General features: G+C 41.6%; 1 protein-coding gene across 1 annotated transcript in view; it reads left to right on the top strand.

Annotated features, from left to right (window-relative positions):
- The window catches only part of SNX30 (sorting nexin family member 30), a gene marked incomplete at both ends in the record, with an annotated part of 49,922 nt that overhangs the window by 16,361 nt on the left and 14,837 nt on the right, over window positions 1–18,724 (top strand). Inside the window, 3 exon segments of the mRNA XM_079548953.1 lie at window positions 7,216–7,404; window positions 13,217–13,327; window positions 17,651–17,809. Of these exon segments, the coding sequence (XP_079405079.1) occupies window positions 7,216–7,404; window positions 13,217–13,327; window positions 17,651–17,809 (459 nt within the window).

The following is an 18,724-nucleotide window of genomic DNA, read 5'->3' as shown; positions in this document are numbered from 1 at the left end:
CTTGAATGCCTCCAGGGATTGGGCTGCCACAACCTCCTTGGGCAACCTGGAGGAGTTCCAGTGCATCACCATCTTCTGTGTGGAAAAACTTCCTCCTAATATCTAACCTAAATCTCCCCATCTTAGTTTAAAACCATTCCCCCTCTTCCTATACCCTTTTAAACAGTCATGCTCCCTCCTGTTCATATGTTCACTTCAAGTACTGGAAGGCCACAATGTGATCTCCCTGGAGCCTTCTTTTCTGTAAAAGAAGAGTAGCTGGAAGCCATTGGGCAAACTATGACTTAGTTGTCGTTACTGAAGCATGGTGGGATCGCTCTCACGACTGGAGTGCTGCAGTGGATGGTTATAAAGTCTTCAGAAAGGCAGGGAAGGAGGGGTGGTGGTGTGGCTCTTTGTTAGAGGGCATTTCAGTGTTGTAGTGCTCTGAACTGGGAATGATAAAGTTGAGTCTCCACGGGTGAAGGTCAGGAGGAAGGCCACCAAGGTGGCCATCCTGGTGAGAGTCGGTTATAGACCGCCTAACCAGGATAAAGAGATGGATGACGTGTTCTGTGAGCAGCTGGCACAAAATGAGTGATTGCCTTCCCTTGTTCTCATGGGCAATTTCACCTTCTTTAATTTATGCTAGAAATACAATACAGTGCAGAGGAACCAGTCTAGGAGGTTTCTAGGGTGTGTAGAAGACAACTTCCTGTTGCAGCTGGTAAAGGAGCTCACCTGCTAGATCTGTTGTACACAAACAGAGGAGGTCTGGTGGGAGATGAGGAGGTCGGGATCTGTTTTGGGTAGAGCGACCATGAAATCATAAGAGTTCTCAATTCTTCATGAAGTCAGAAAGAGGGCCCAGCAAAACTGCTGCCTTGGACTTTGAAGGGCAGACTTTGAACTGTGCAGGACACTGGTTGGGAAGGTCTCTTGGGATTCAGTTCTGAAGGGTGAAGTGGTACAGGAGGGCTGGACGCTCCTTGATAGAGAAGTCTTAAAGGTGCAGGAGCGGGCTGTTCCCTCACCCTCCCATGCAGTAAGATGAGCCAGTGAGAAAGAAGAATTGTGGCTGATTAGGAAATGTTTTCTGATGCTCCATGAGAAAAAAAGAAAATCTACCTCCTGAGGAAGAAGGGACAGGCAACCTCGGGAAAAGAACAAGGAAATTGCTAGGATATGCAGGGAAAAAAATGGGAAGGCTAAAGCTCAGTTGAGCTCAACTTGGCCACTGTAGAAAGAGAACAAAAAATCTTTTCACAAATGGATTAATGTTCATCCTTTACTAGATGTGGTGGGAAACATGACCACTGAGGATAAGGAAAGTTCTCAATATCTGCTTTGTGTCTGCATTTAATTGCCAGACCTGTTGTCCTTGGGATACTCAGCTCTTGACCTGGAAGTCTGGGTTGAGAGCAGAATAAACCCCTCAAAGTTCAGATCAAAACAGTCAGAGACTTGTCACTCCACCTGGACTGTCACAGGTCTGTGAGGCCAGATGGGATCCACCTGAAGATGCTGACAGAGATGATTACCAAGCCATTTTCCACCCATCAGTGGTCCTGGTAAACCAAATGGTTCCAGAGGACTGGAGGCTTGCCAGTGTGTCCCCTGTCTACAAGAAGGGTCATAAGGAGGATCCAGCAAACTGTAGGTCTGTCAGCCTGACTTTGGTGCCAGGATCATCTTAAGTGAAATCACGCAACATGTGCAGAACAACTGGGGGGGTCAGGCCCTGCCAGCATAGGTTCTTGAAAGGCCAGTCCTGCTTGACCAACATAATCTCCTTCTATGACCAGGTAACACGCCTGGTGGATGAGGGAAAGGCTATTGTTGTAGTCTATCTACCTAGACTTCAGCAAAACCTTTGACAATGTCTCCCACAGTATTCTCCTGGGAAACCTGACAGCCTGTGGTACATTCTTTGCTGAGTAAGGATCTGACTGAATGGCCAGGCCCAGGGAGTGATGGTGAATGGAGTGAAATCCAGCTGGTGACCCATCATGAGTGATATTTTACAGGAGTTGGCGCTAGGACCCGTCCAGCTTAATATCTTTGTTGATGACCTGAATGAGGGAATTAAGTGTACCCTCAGTAAGACTGGAGATGACACTTAGCTGGGAGGAAGTTCAACATGTCTGATCCTGGCACTATGGGCACAACAACCCCGTACAGTGCTGCAGGCTTGGGGCAGAGTGGCTGGAAGGCTTTGCAGTGGAAAAGGATGTGGGTGTGTTGGTTGACACTCACTGAACGTGAGCCAGCAGTGTGCCCAGGTGGGCAAGAAGGCCAGTGGTATCCTGGTTTGTATCAGAAACAGCATAGCCAGCAGGACCAGTGATGTGACTGTCCCCCTGTACTTCTCTCTAGTGAGGCTGCACCTTGAGTTTTCTGTTCAGATTTGGACCCTTTGCTACAAACACTGAGGCCTTGGGGCATGTTTAGAGAAGTCCAGCAAAGCTGGTGAGGGGACTAGAGCACAAAACTTACCAGGAGTGACTGAGGAAACTGGCTTGGGGCAAGCTTACTGCCCTCTGCAAATACCTGAAAGGAGGCTGTGTTGAGGTGGGGCTCAATCTATTCTCCCAAGTAACCAGTGATAGGACAAGAGGGAAGGACATCAAATTACACTAGGGGAGGTTCAGGTTGGGCATTAGGAAAAACTTCTCCAAAAGACTGGTCAGGCACTGGAATGGGCTGCCTAAGGAGGTAGTAGAATCCCTGCTGGAGTTCGAGAAATGTGGAGATGTGATGCTAAGGAACATTGTTTACTTGGCCGAATTGGTGGCAGGTGAACCAGACTAGATGATCTTAGAGATCTTTTCCAACCTTAATGATTTTATGACTCAAACCTAGTGGAACCACCTCTTTCATTTTCTTTGTGGACAACTGCTTCAGTAGGTTTACTATCCAGGTAAGCTACTCACTTGCTAACTCAGGATAGGTGAAAACTGAAGTTGAATTTTTAGAAGCTGGGATTTTGGGCTGAAGAATACATGATCTTCACTTGAAAATAAACCAAAGCCTACAAAACTTAGATCCTGCTTTTAGCCTTCTAGGATTGCATCCTAAATGCATTCTCCCTCTGGTGTGTACTATTCCAGTGGGGGGGATGCTGCCTTCCAGAAGAATGAATATCAAGCTCTTGAGGTTTTACTTCATGTGGATTCAAGCTGCTGTGTAAATCTAGAGTCTTGGAAAGTGTCCTGAGGACATGCAGGAGGGAGAAGATAAGATCATCTGGAAACTAACCTACTCATTCTGCATATCACGTACTGGCGTCAAGTTTATAAAATTCAGCTGAAATTCAGTTTCTTGAAAGACTTAGGATATTTCTGGGCAGGCTAACCAGTCATAGTGTTTGGGCTGAATGATCCAACAGAAGAATATGAAGCTGCTTCCTTACCAAATAGCAGCCTGTATAGTTGTCAGGGCTCATGGATCTAGAGCAGACATTAGCTCCTGTTTGTGCTGCATGCTAGGAAACCAAATCCTTGCTTCTAGAGTCATCTCATGCATCCAAAAGTCTGGGTATTTTGATGAGTTCTGTAAACTCCACAAGAATCTGTGCAGAGTCTGATTATCAGTAGGTAGTTGTAGAGCTGTGCACAGAAGACTCGAGCAGTAATCACAGGCCTGGATGTCTGAATGTTGACTTATTTCTGCCATAGGTTGTAACCGAGGCTTTGCTAGACTTTCACCTGACCTGCTTCTGCAGGTGGCAGGTGGTCTAAGAAGGTGAGGAATTTTTCTTATTTACAGTAGAAGAAGATTTGAAATCTGAGGAAATATTCTGAGATAATTCCTGGGACTCAGAGTCTGCAGAAAGAACCTGTTGTTCATTCCATTTACCTGGAACCAGAAGCTGCCTTTTCTCATCACTGTTGTGGTTCTGCTCTGATTCGTGGCAGGAAGAGTTTACTTTAGTAGGTGCTGCCTGAAAAAGGCTCTTTATCTATAAGCATATAGATATCTATATTTAAAAATATCTATATTTGTAAGCAGTAGGTACCTGCTAGAACTTGGACTGTGCTGATCTCATAATGCAGCTATGTTATTAGAACAGTAGCTACCTTGTTCTGCCGAAGATGAAGCTGATGCATGAGTCCCTGGAACTGAAGCCAGACTCTTGTTATATGAAACATTTAATATTAGCAGTATTTCAAATGCTCTTAGATATTACAGTTGTGCTGGCAGGAAGTGCAGATGGATGCATATTTCTTTTCCTGCCAAGCTTTGCAGGACTGACTCCTCTTTCTATGGTAAAAGTAGGCTAGAACAGATGATGTGGTCTTGCTTCCCCAACTGCAAAAATCCCGCAAACCTTGTGGAAGAATGCCATTGCCAATTAACATGATGCAGAAGTGCTCTGTGTCAGGATTACAGGCTGAGACAACTCATATTGGAGGGCCATCTGCTATGACGCTTGAAAGCCTACTTTCTAGCAACGGTTGAGATTTCAACAAAGGGATCTAGCCTGCTCCTAAACAAAGACTCCAGCAGTTCCTTATTTTGTGCAGCTAGCCTGGAGGCTCCACCCATTGCTAAGGACAAACAGGTGGCTTCTGACTTGACCTTCAGCTGCTGAGACATAGCTAAACAACAGTGCATGATGCCAGCCCTGACTGACTGGGGAAAGGCTTTTGCCATCAGAAGTGAGGCTGTGTAGCGTAGTAGCATTTTACATATATGCTTCTTCTGTCCTTTCTCCAGCCACAGCTTGCAGCTTTCCAGCTCCTAATCAGAGGTAGTGTAGAAATTATGCTTAATCTAGATTGGAGCATTTAATCCAAAGCCAAAATTGGGTGAAACTATTCACAGCCTTTGTTTTAAGACCTGAGACGTTTCACAGTACTATGACTTCAAGAACATACTCAAGTAGACTAGATTGGATTCCAGCCTTCACAGACCTTCGATCTGCTTAAATAGTGCAAGGTGTGTTAATACGGTTATTGTAGACTTCCAACATAACTGGTGAAAAAAATTCTTGACTTTGTGCCTATAAGCCATGTGTTTCACCTTTAAGCCTTCTTCCAGTTGTTCTAACAACTTGATGTAGAATTGTTGTAAGTTGAAGAACACAGTGGAATCTCCTAAGTTGCCTTTTGGAAGGGTTTTTTTTACAGGCTTTCAAGAATCTCCTGTTCGATCACGTTTAAACTGTTTCCACAATTAATTCATTTCCATACTGTAAGTTTAGAACTTGCTTCAGTTCTGGCACAACTTATCTTACACTAATGCATATTGCATATGGGCAGTCAAGAGCTGCCTGTTCTTTTTGGAAGTAAGAATAAACTTGTCTACAGCTGCTGCAGTGTCCCAGGGATTTCATTGCTCTTTACTGTGCTTAGCCAAATTTGCCTGTCTAGCTGAACTGCAGAATTTCTGTAGCCATCTCTTGCTTCTCCTCTTACCCTTACATTTGCTTATTCTGTTTTCCTGATTCTAGCAGAACTTTTTTCTTCCAAGTTGTTGTGGCATTGCATGTTCTTGTTATACAGGCTCCTTCTATATTCAGTCTGAGCCAGATGCTTCTTGTGTGGTTCAGGATAGCTACCTCGTATATGAGCTGGCAAGCTGTGCCATGTTCATCCTTCTCCTTTGCCCTCTTAAAAGAGCATCTTAGTGCCTGCCTTCTCCTTCATTTCTGAGTTAATTCTACAGCGTTTCATGTGTTCACAGCCTCTTCTGAGTGTTACCCGAGAGAATGTTTCTAATGTCTGTTCGTAGGCAGTAATTTAGATCTCCCTTTCCCCCAAATGTCTAAGTTATAAAGTATTATTCTCCCAATTACACAAGCAATCCTCAAAGTGGGAAATGGTACAAGCACTGTTCTGTGGAATTGTGGCGGTCAGAGGGTCTGTCTCTAAAATTCTAGTGTTCTCATGGTGGGTTTGTAACAAAGGCTGGTAGCAACTTAGCATCAATTTTAGCCATTGTCAGAGGCAGACCTTCATAAGAAGTTCCTGCATCTCTCACCTGAGAGAGAATTCTGAACCCTTAAGGAAAGGAAGACTTTTGAGGATGAGGATTACCCTTGTCCAGCTGGAACATAAACCACAACTGTGTAAGGAATACTGATAAGCAAATGGGATCTTGCACAGAAATAATTCCTTAGCTAAAATTACATGTTTCATTTAGCCACATAAAGAGTAGATGAGGCCGTGGCTAAGCAGTAGTTCTTCAACTAAACACCTACTAATTGAGGTGCTGCTCTAACTGTAGTGATATTTTACCAAGTCTAGCATCCAGGGGAACATTTGTCCTTGCAAGGGAAACATTCTATGTATAACATCTTGTGCTACTACTTAAAAACAATACAATCTGCAGCAATCAATCTTCTCTGTAAATAAGAGCCTTGAATATTTAACTCTTTTTTTTTTTTTTTTCTTTTTTTTTTTTTACTTTAGTCAAATGTTCTTATACAACCTGTTATGCATGGTCAGCTAGCTCTACTATGCAAACAGGGCAGAGATGCATAGAACTGGTTTATATGAATTCTAAGCCTTGAAGATGTAGGGATATACAAAGTTTGATCTAAAACCCCTGTTTTCTGCTGTTGGATGAGTTTTAAGGAATTACAGACATCCCAAATCCTTGTGTGCCACATCCTACAATGGCTGCTTGCTGGTTCTTTTAACCTCTATTTCCCCTGTGCACTGGATGATAATCTTGGAATTGGAAAGTTGGGGATGAGGACATTCAAGCAAACACAGTGTATCCATGGGTGTTAAGACTCTAGAAGAGAGGTGCACATAAGTATGTCTAGTGAACTGGATGGGAAGTTACTGATAGGGGTTTGCCCTTCTGACTCTGTTATGGGAGTCTCTATTATTTGAGGGGAAAGCTGACCTCACATCAGTCAACTGAAGTGTTGCTGCTTCATCCGAAGCCTGTCTTACAAGTAGGTCTCCTAATTTGCCTACTTACTTCATTTTCAAAGTCTATGTTGGTTCAACAATATCTCTGATTTCTCATGGAAGTAAACTGGTTTGCTCAGTATTAAGGGAAAGTAGTGTGGTAATGTGCTTTCTTTTCAATTTATGGAACAGCTTAGCATTTCTTGAACTTAATATTCAAGCTGCAAACTTGGAGAGTTGCCAGGGTGTAGTGGAAGGGGTAATGGCTAAAAAGACGTATCAGTGAAGCTTGTCATAGGCATCTTTAATAACACCACTTTATGGTGAATCTCTTCATGTATCTAAAACTTTTTTTTTTTTTCCAAAGCAGGATCTCAGTCTACCCAATGGCACACCAGTTGACACTTCTAGCCCAGCCTCCTCCTCATCTCTTCTCAACAGACTGCAGCTGGATGATGACTTGGATGGGGAAGCAAAAGACTTGTTTGTTGCCGTTGATGATCCCAAAAAACACGTATGCACAATGGAGACTTACATCACATATAGGGTTACAACAAAGGTACATAGCAACAAACTCCTTCTCTATTGCTTTTTCCCTCGTAAAGTTTTGTTTTTGAAGGCAGTGTTTTGGATGTTTATACCTTGTGTTCTATCTCTTTATCTTAAGTACTAGAACTTAATGTTTTTCAGTACATTGTAATAAATGTGTTGATGGTGTTACTTCTTTTACCAGAACTGTGACTGCTTCAGTATGTGAAGTAATATAAAGCTTTTAATGTGTCAGCTTAGATCTTGTCTCTTGTTGTTAAACAGAACTGTTTGTAAACTTGAAAAGCCAGTTTCTTTAGCTTGAAAAATTTTCATACAACACCCATTTGATTTGAGTTACCTCTGCTTGATAGGAATGACCCTTCTTGCTAATTCACTGGTAGTCTTCACTCATTTTGTCAATTGTGCTCTGAAATTCTTTAAACTTGCTTAAATGTCCATCACACTTCCTCGGTCATCTGCTTATCTAAATCACAATATTGTAATTTTTATCCTTGAATGTAAACTAGCTTTCTTGCAGTTGTTGATAGTTAGAACTAAGTAGTGTTAGAATGCTACTGTTTCCTGAAAGTATACAAGTTTTTTCAAACAGTATAGGCCAGCTATTAATGTGACCTCATTATAATAGTAGGAAGAGCAAACTGAAAGCCTGCTGCATTCTCAGATGGAACTTTAATTTCTGTTAACTAGATGTTCTCATTAGCATCAACTTTGAGTAATACTGAGATCTTCTTTGAGCACTTGTAGTTACCTAATGTAAAAAGTATCTGCTAGCTTCACTGTGATTCTACCTTATCCACTTGTCCAGAAAGATTTATGTTACTGTGACTTACTTACATGGCCCCCCTATGAAGACAAGCTGAGGGAGCTGGGCTTGTTCAGCCTGGAGAAAGGAAGGCTGCGGGGTGACCTCATTGCAGCCTTTCAGTACCTAAAGAGAGCCTACAAACAGGGGAATCAACTCTTTGAAAGGGTCGATAACAGCAGGCCAAGGGGAAATGGTTTTAAGTTGAAGGAGGAGTAAGGAATTTCTTCTTAATATTTGACCTAAATTTCTGCTCTTCTAGTGTAAAAACCATTCCCCCTTGTCCTATTACAATTGGTTGGTCTCCCTCCTACTTATAAGCATGCTTTAAGTGCTGTAAGGCTGCAGTGAGGTCTCCCCAAAACCTTCTCCAGGTTGAACAAGCCCACCTCCCTCCTTTCTTCATAGGAAATGTACTCCAGCCCACTGATAATCTCATGGCTCTCCTCTTCACCTGCTTCAACAGCTTCACTTAAACCAGAATCTGGAAGGTGGATAAGATATTTACCTTAGAACAGATGTGTTAACTCAATGTCCCTTTTTTTTCTTAATCTAAAAAACCTATACAGATTTCATATCTACCTACCTGTCTGTTAATACTTGCTTTATTCTGCATCTCACTGCAGCACATAGTGCTACTGTATCGTAGCATTACAATACTATTTTAAAACAGTGCATTATTTGTCCTCATCAATCACCTCACCTATTAGAGTTTATTACTTATTCTTGTAAACTTCTGGCTAACCCCTTGGGTCAACAATCTAGTCTACTATTGTTTGAAAAAATCTGGTTGGAAGTTTAACAATATTAATGGCTTGACTCATTCTTACTGTACAAACAAGTCTTGATGCCAAGATAATTGCCTTGTCAGCCACTGTAGCTGAAAGCAGTAATTAAACACAGCAAGAGCTGCATAGGAATAATTCTTAGATGCTGTGATCAGGGTAGGTGCTGATGGTTCGACTTTCAGGTTGTAGTTCATAGCTGTAGAGCAAGTTTTGTTCCAGTCATCTGAGGAGAATGTAATTTTTGTTACTGTAACACATACTTGAGTCTCTGGCTGGAAACTACTGTAGAGAAAGAGTGTAACATGACTGCAGTAGTATTTTCCTGTTTGCTTTTTTTTTTTTCTTCCTTCTTTTGGGAAAGGTCTTCTATTGCAACGGCAGAAACAGAGGTCTTCCAGTATGCCCCAGACTCCCCATGTACTGACATCTTTGTCTGCAGGTAGTAGTGGCTGCGGAAAGGTCCAGAAAGTTTAGTCTAACAGACTTGCAGTGAAGCAGAGCTGAAAGTATGGAGTTATCTTGGTCTTGCTTGTATCCCTGCCTTCACAGCTTCCTTCCTGGAGCCAAGTAGTGTTCCTCAGCAAGTCTTCTGGATTAATATGTTCTACAGCAGCAGAATAAGAATTCCTGAAAGGATGGGGTGAGCAAGTCAGACCTGACTCTGCTGTTTCTCATACCTTGTTTTCTTCCTGATAACTGACATTTTCTTAGAAGGGGAAATGAGTGAAACCAAAAGAGAGCATGGGTGAAGCTTGTGCTGGCACTTAGATGGCCTTTGCTATAATGATTGAAGTGCTCCAGATGTTCTTGATAATATATCTGTGTCCTTCAAGTAAACTGACGTGTACTCAAGACTGATTTTATCTAAAAGATGTTTCTTCTGAGGCAGGAAGGGGGAAAATCAACCTTATGCTATGTAGTCATCTCTCTTAAGAGAAACATAGGAGTATTTTGAACTTTGCGTTTACTGTGCTTTATAGAAGGGCAGGGCATTCTTCTGTACCTTCTTCCATGGAAATCTGAACAGCTGTATGCCATTCCTCACTGTCCTGCAGTTACTCTGCAGCTTGGATGGAGCTGCCTTCAAACCAGCAAATGCTGAAGTAGAAATCTTGTTCTCTTTTTCCTCTCCTTCTGCCCTTGCTTCCAGTGCGTGCTTTGAATAGATGAGTACACAGAGTAGCTTGATCCCTACAGGGGTGCAGATGTTAAATCATGCTCTTTTTCAAATGGGATAAATTCTGGTGAACAAACTATTAACACCAGCACTGTTGTCCTTCTCCCACCATTCTTTTTTTTTTTTTTTTTTTTAAATAGAATTTTTTACTATGGCTTAAATACTACTTAATAATTATAACTACTTAAATAATACTTAAATACATGGGGGAAGTACATTTAAAATATTTAGTAAGTAGAAGACCAGAACTGGAGTGAGGAAAGTGATTACTTGTGCCTAGTTGTCACAAACTAGTTTTAGGTTTCTCTACTAACTTTTTTCAAGAAAGAAGAAACACCAAGTCTTGGCGTTTGCCTTATTAGTGCTTCCAACAAGAGGTGAAAGTGTCTGTTATCCTTCCTGCTTTTTGACAAGTGAAACTGAGCACTGCAGTATTCCAGGCTTACTTAGTGGAACTGTGCTGGAATCTTCAGTAAATCTCCAGAAGTGTCTTACCGTTATTTTTGGGAGGCTGAGATCTGCCATGTCAGTTTCTCAAATTCCTTTGGGTGAGACGTGTCCTTGAAAAATGAGATTTATGAATCTTAGTAAGAAAGCAGGAGGAATATGTCAAAAACCATCCCTGGGTGGTGGCAAGACCCTCTTCCACTCTGTGAACAGTCTGGAAAAAACAAGTTGTGCCAAGCTAATGAACAGTTTGATCTGAAATCCAAATTCTTTCAGCATTAGTGAGATGTGGTTAAAGCCTCCAAGATTTAAGACTCTTATGTTCTGTCCAAATAGTCTTTGAAAAGCTTATTTGCTCTCTAGATTTGACAGCTCATACAGCAAACACTAAAATGCTGATGAATATGATGCGTTTTTATGTGGGTCCTTCTGACGGACAAGAGCTGAAAAATTGAAAACTTTACAAATCTATTTGTAGCCTAAAGGCAACTGTTTGCTGTAGGTGAACACAAACTGATACTAAGATTTAGATTAGAACTTCTCAAATTATGCCTCCCGTCTTCCAGACTAAGTAGCACCTACTGGTTTGCTGTAACTGTTAGCAGAACACTGGTTAGTAAGCTTCTCGAAGCTGGCAGACTGGACACCTCATTTTCATTGTTGTGCTACAGGGTAAGGCACTCATTTACTCGTTCACTGTATGATCTCTGTTCAGTGGTCTTCACCCTATCACAGCCAGTTCACATAAGCTCTCCTATTAAATTGTTACTTTTCATTTCAATTTCAGATGATCTTCTGCAAAGTGAAGTACAGCTTCTCCACTAATACAACAAAGCAGTCAGCTCTGGCTGATGAGGGCTCTTTACATGTGTATGCATTATCTTATTCTATTGTACCAGGGCTCAGTGTCTTACTCCAAGCCACTGTGTTTTATATAAGGCATCAAAAATCTCATTTGTGCTGAGGCACTCTGCTGTGTTAAAAGAAGCTGGTGCTGCTCTGATGTGTAGCTGACTAAAATACAAATCTACAGTGGATATCTAAGTCTTGGCAGTCCCTTGTTCACAAATACTTATGCTTCCCTGATGAGCATTCATTATGTTCGCATTTGTACTTAAATATACTCTTACCATAGCTACCGGGTCAGAACAGGGATGAGGTGAGCTTGATGTCTTCTGTTCAAGAAAAGAAAGGTACAAAGAAACAGAAAACAAATCATTTCTTAGGTAATACCACAGTAGCATACTGTTCAGTGTATGTTAAAGCTACTGTTCTGCTGGTGGCATGCTAAGGCTGCTGGTTCTTCCTGAAGAGATTGCTGGCATAGAACTTGCACAGGATACTCTGTGAGGATCGATAGGCAGATGTGTAGTTGCTGGAGAGTTGGTATCATCCAGAAAGCAAATGAAATGATGATCTGTGTTAAAAGGGCACCCGCTTGGCTCTCTCCAAATAATGCTGTATGTGGAAGTTGCCATCAGTCTGGAAGTAAATGCAAAATCACTGCTGAAATTTAGCATGGCTTTCAATGGCTAGGAATCGCAAAACAGCCTAGTGCTGGACTCAGTACTAGTTGAAAGCTAGGAGAACTGATGAGTTCTCCAAAATGCAAAGTTTTTGATGTCTGGCTGTAGGTGCGATGCTGCTTTACCAACACGCTGCTTTCATTGCAAGATGGTCTTGATGTTGTTACAGGCAACTAAATATGACTTTCTAGGTTTCTCTGGGCTGTACTTCTCACTGAGACATCACAGTAAGGACTATCTGCTGAGTTGTTCATCAGATTCCCCCAGTTAGTACACACTTTGTTTACTGCTGTTAGACAACTGTAATGCATACTGTGTGAGCAGCCCCATGAAGTTCGGTTTCTATTCTACAGACTTGCCAACAGTTTTTCTATATATCTCTCTTCTGCCTCAAACTTGTAATGGCAAATGTAGCTCCTTGTTTTAATGAATGGGAACTTGAATTATTTAACATAATATACTCATACTGAAATTTGGCATACCCTGTGTGAATTTCATATAGACAAGCTGGTTTCTTCTCAAAAATCAACAAAACTTTTCCTTCAGCAAACCTAGCAATGGCTTATGCTCTAATTTTATAGCCTTGAAGGAGTTTAACAAGCCTATGGTTTCTGGAATACAGAGTAGTGGTGAAACATTCCTCACCTGCAGTTAAACTGCTTCACAAGTAAACAAGTCATGAACTATCTTGGCTTTTAATTCTTGATTGCTAAGTAGTCTTGTCCTTGGAATAAAGATTTCATACATTCTCCTCAAATGTGTGACTGCCAAGAGATTAACATGGTGCACAATATTCTCATCTTCCCAGACTGCCCCCGCAGAACTTGGGAACATGTATTGTAATACTGATAAACTCTAAGAATGCATCCCAAGTACTCATTTTTCTCATTGCTGACTTTACCTCTGCTTAAAAGGCCATTTCTTTTGTGCAGCTTGTAAACTTCATTTTGGGGATGGAGTTCCAGTGCAAGGCTCGTATGTCCTCATCTTCATCAGTGGTGGTTGTGTTGCATTGCTGCTAAATTTTGAGATTGAGGGGTTTTTGTGTACACTAAACTTATCCTGATCTTATTTTCCAGACCACTCGAGCTGAGTTTGATTTGCCAGAATATTCTGTTCGCCGGCGGTACCAAGATTTTGACTGGTTGAGAAACAAGCTGGAAGAGTCTCAGCCAACACATCTCATTCCCGTAGGTAGTAAGCAAAAATCTGCTGTTAAGAACAGTTGTATATTTGTCTTTAAAGGGTGTAACACTCCTTTAGCTTGAAATATAGCATTTTATTCACTCTTCTGCTTGAGGAGTGGGAGGCACTGCTGATTTTTGACTAATTGTGAAGCTTAAACTTCTTAAGTGTGTTACTTGAGAGGTGAGCTTTGGTAGCCTCCTGTAGGAATGAGGCTGATGATGATGTTTGTCCAAGCATAAGTAGAATGTGCTTAACTTGCTTGCATAATTATTTCTGGATTTCTGAACATGAGGCCTTGGAAAAGCTGCACAGGTTCTTCGAATCCTAGTGTCAACATTCAGGTTTGCTTTTTGAGCTGGTTTTGAAGAACATGTTTCAAGATCACTTGTGTTAGCATTTAAGAGCTCAGACTTAGAGATCTTAACTGATGGCGTGGCAGCTATTTTATATGTTCAGGATTAGCTAAACTACTGCACCATTTCTGTCTCTGAAGCTTACAGGCAGTCTGATCACCATTTCATATGAGTAAGCTGGTAATCATGGTAATGATCTTCAGCAGTCTGTACTTCATTTTGTACAAAATGGTACAAAAAGTAGGAAGACTGTGAGATCATGCCATCAGCTCTTCTGAACAAGGAAATCCAGGAAGGTCTGTAGTAGATCAATTGTCAGGAAATAACAGTGCTCTTAACATACCTTTACTTGCCCATCTGATATGAGAGCAAGTTTGTCTTTGCTCTCTCTCCCTCAGCAAGGACTAGACTGTGAGAAGTATTCAGTTAAGCTGTTCCAGGAACTATTTAAGTTTTTTACTTTTCTAGGACATGCCTCCAATTGGAATAATAGTTCTGTCTTTCAAAGATAAGTACCTCACAAAATTACACTACACCAATGCCCGTTGCCAAAAAACATCTAGTAAATGTTCGGGGAGAAGAGAGGAAGGGAGTGAGCTTATCCAGGACAGGGAGGGTTAATATCAGCTTGCCAGTCCTTTGTCCATTTCTGTTCTCAGAATAGCTGAAAATGTCCAGGTTAAGGTTCTGTGAATTTCTAATGGAGGGCTGCCAAAGCAAGTAATGGCAATCAGCTCATACTCTAGCAGCAGAAGGTAGTTTACAGTAAGGGAGTCGAACTGCTTTGCTGTGACAGAGAATTTGATGCACAGTGGACTGCATGTTTTGGTACAAATAGCACAAGTTGCTCTAATACCGAACACAAAAACCTGCTGCAGAGCAAGTGTCTTAAGTGTGCCTCTTCTAAAACATGTGGAAACAGGTTACACTGCCTTCTTGGTCTGCCTCCGTGCAAATTCACTGTGGTAATAGTCATGGACTTGCCTCTTAATCTCCTCCATACAGTGGTATGATGGGGAGACTGTCAAATGTTTTGTGTATTCATTGCTTACAAGTAGACAGAGAATGGAGGCTAGTACACTAATTTCAAGTGTACTGTGACTGTGGTGTATTCTGAAGGGATGTTGTTTTCCTAGCCGAACTAGGAATATCTGTATTTATGAACTGAGGTGATGCAGTCCTTGGAGGCCTTCTGTCAGACAAAATGCAGAAAGGGGATTGTTTTCCTTACCTTGCTAAGGCCTAAAATCTTCCTGTAAAGGATGATGTCTTCCTGGTGCAGGGAGTCTTTAATAGTGAACCCTCTGCATTCAAAATCAAACTGAAAATGGGTTCTTTTTTCTCTTTGGTTACTATGACCTGAAACTTTCTCTCAACTGTTATTTCAAGTGACTGTTTTGTTTTTGTTTTTTTTTTAAAAAGAGTTCTATTTCTGTGTCAGTAAGCCTAATATGTCCCAGGATCTTGTCTTTGGGTGGTGGTGCTGGGTTACTTTGAGTCATTTCTGATTTCAGTGAACTCTATTGCCTAAGAGCCACGCAAGGAAACGTGGTCCGTTAGTTAAGGGAGATAAGTAACACACAATTAAGATATTACTTGATAGCTGTGTCTATTGGCTATTTCAGATGGACCTCAGAAAGTCTATGAAATAAAGAACTAGAGCTGTGACTCATTAGAAGTGCTTACTGTAATTTCTTGTCTCATGCTGTGTTTCTCCCATTATTGGCCTCTACAGGGTGGCCAAACTGTTCTTGGCAGCTGTTCTCATTTGCAAGTAGTTCTGTGGCATACTGATCTACTGAAATAGGTTGGAGTTATACTGAAAGTGGAACTTAGCTATTAAATTTATCATGTACCCATATGTCCCTGCTTGTTACTTTCCTTTGTAATAGAACTAGTGACAGTAGCTTCACAGCCCTGTACTTCATAGCCTATTTGATGAGGCTTAAATCTAGACTTTTAGAAGGGGAAAGGAAATAATGCTTTTCTGCTGTCTGAAGTGTGAACATCGATTTCTGAGATGTGAATGAGTGCTATAAAAGAAGCAACTTGAATTATAAACAGTATTAAAACAAGAAAATTAGGCCTCCTTGGGGGGCAGAGATCTTCAAGAAAGTTGTCCAGCTCTTCTGTTTCTGGTTTGCTGGGTCTTGCCAGAGGCTGAATGTCCTGCTGGCTGGGCTGTATCACAAGCACTTTCATCTAGTTTGAAGGATGTGATTTAATATACCCAACAGTGCTTTTGGTATAATTTAATGTGGATCCTAAAGGCTCAGTGTTTATGTAAAGCCGCCCTGCTTGCAGAAGGAAATCTTATATAAATGAACTGGCTGAATCCAGTCAGCTAAAATTATGTTCAGTGGCAAAAATTCTAACAAAGATTCTGTGGCTCTTATGCTGAGACTGCAGTGGTTATTCTGTTCCTTCTTGGAAGTCTTTGTCTGAATGGAAGCTCTGCAAAACTAGGTGTCCAGCTTGTCCTTTTCCTCCAGTGTGTTATGCTGGGGGAGTGATTTTCTATAATGCACAGTTCCAGATAAAGCATACAAAGCAAGGGAGAATAAATTTTTCTTCCCTGAAGACTACTGCAAATAAGCATTATTCATCTGAAAAAAATCTAATTAGAGTGTTCCTTACGCTGATTTAACTAGGATGATTGATATGAATGTTCACGGTAATGAGACAAACCTTAAATTACACAAACTGGTGATAGGCACGTGGTGATAGCTGGTTTTTGTTTGTTTTTACTATGTGTTTGGAGGTGCAGTCCTTGTGTATATATTCCACATCAGCTAGAGTACAATATAAAAGGCATTTGTGTGTGCTTCATTTTCTTTGAATTATTTTGGCCATTGATCTGAGGTGACGAAGAGCCCTGAAAGAGGAGATCCATGAATTTATTGAATAAGACCATCATTGCTAGCATAAGAGTAAGCAAATTATCTGTCTGGGCAAACTTTCACAACAGTAGAGTGCGAAGTTTAATTTTTAAACTGAAATTAATCTTTTGTGACAGTTTATGCTGTCTTGAATGAAAAAAAACCACAAAAATTGTGTTTGTGTGTGAACAGTCATGCTGAGGCTGAAGTTTAAAGAGCTAGACTGTCCGGAGTGATGCTTTGAAGTCTGGAGTGTGAAGTGTAAAAAGAAGCTAAATACCACAGAGATAGTAGTTCTTGAGGCTATCTTAAGCTTACACGTTATGTTGAACTTCAGAGATAAACTGGTGGAGGCAAAATAGAAATAAAATGAGAGAGTGGATACATTGGCAGACCTCTGTCACCTACACAGGCATGCTCAGGAATGCTGACTGGTAGATGACTGTATGGCAAGTACTTCAGAAAATGTCTGGCCTGGTCTGCTTGAGCATTCGCTATGACAAACCTGTTTGTATTCCTTTGATGGATGTAGTTCCATCACGAAAGCTAGAGGCTCCAATACTCCAGAATTTTATAGAAAAGCCCTATCTGGGAGCTCTAAATACAGAATAGAGAGAAGGAGGAAGTAGAGTTGTTAGGTTTTTCAGGTGTCCTTGGACTGGGCCACACTATATAAATGTCAGTTCTCACTGTGTGCATGCAAACATGTGTGTGTATCTATATGCATGCGTTTTACTGTAGTGAATAGCGTTGCAGCTATGCTGGCATTCCCTTTAGAAGTGGAGCTTCTTCATGAATGGTGACTGGAGGAAAATGCCCTAGGCTGTCCTGGAATTACTTAGTGTGCCTAGTACTAAGACACATAGTAATAGACTGCTGTCTTCAGCTGAGTTGCTAGGGTTAGGCCAGAGCTACTGAAGCATGATGCGGAGCAGGGCTTGCATCCCTTCTTACGTATGGTTCCTACTAACAGAATTTCACTTCCTGTTGAGAGTGGAGTTAGGTTGTTTAGTATGTTTCCAAGTACAAGTTTTTTTTTTGTTTTTTTTTTTCTGGTCTTTTGAATCTTGTGTGTTTTGTTTGTTTCTCTCAGCCACTTCCTGAGAAATTTGTGGTGAAGGGTGTTGTTGATCGCTTTTCTGAAGAGTTTGTGGAGACCAGGAGGAAAGCATTAGACAAATTCTTGAAGAGAATAACTGACCATCCGGTGCTTTCTTTCAACGAGCATTTCAACGTATTTCTCACAGCCAAGGTAAGGCAGTAACTTTCAAACCCAGTCTCTGACATGGACAGCAGAACAGACGCCTTTGCAATCTCTTTTGAAATAAAAGTAAGGAGTCATTAATAAAACTGTATTTGTGGGGCAGTGCTTGCCCTAGAAGACCAGGGTTGTTTGGGGGACCTTTGATGTTACATCTGTATTACAACTCTGCAGGTTTACTTTGCTAAAGAAGAGCAGTCTGCAGATAGAAGTTCTCTTGTTCAGACCTGCTTATTTTGGATCCTTGTATAGAAGCCCTTAAAAATATATTCTGAATCATAGAATCATAGAATCACTAAGGTTGGAAAAGACCTAAAAGATCACCCAGTCCAACCGTTCACCTATTCCCAATAGCTCCTACTAAACCATGTCCCTCAACGCAACATCGAGTCTTTCCTTGAACACCCCCAGGGTCGGTGATTCCACCACCTCCCTGGGCAGTCCATTCCAGTGCCTGACCACCCTTTCTGAAAAGTAATACTTCCTCATGTCCAGCCTGAATTTCCCCTGGCGTAGCTTGAAACCATTCCCCCTGGTCCTATCACTAATGACACGAGAGAAGAGGCCGACCCCCAGCTCACTACAACCTCCCTTCAGGAAGTTATAGAGAGCAATGAGGTCTCCCCTGAGCCTCCTCTTCTCCAGGCTGAACATTCCCAGCTCCTTCAGCCTCTCCTCATACGGCCTGTGTTCCAGACCCCTCACCAGCTTCGTTGCCCTCCTTTGAACACGTTCCAGGGCCTCAATATCTTTCTTGCAGTGAGGGGCCCAAAACTGGACACAGTACTCGAGGTGCGGCCTGACGAGTGCTGAATATAGGGGAACAATCACCTCTCTGCTCCTGCTTGCAACACTGTTTCTGATGCAAGCCAGGATGCCATTGGCCTTCTTGGCCACCTGGGCACA

The sequence above is a fragment of the Tetrao urogallus genome (genome assembly GCF_951394365.1).
Source record: "Tetrao urogallus genome assembly, chromosome: Z".
NCBI classification, from domain to species: Eukaryota; Metazoa; Chordata; class Aves; order Galliformes; family Phasianidae; genus Tetrao; species Tetrao urogallus.
This window is presented reverse-complemented; position numbering and strand designations above follow the sequence as displayed.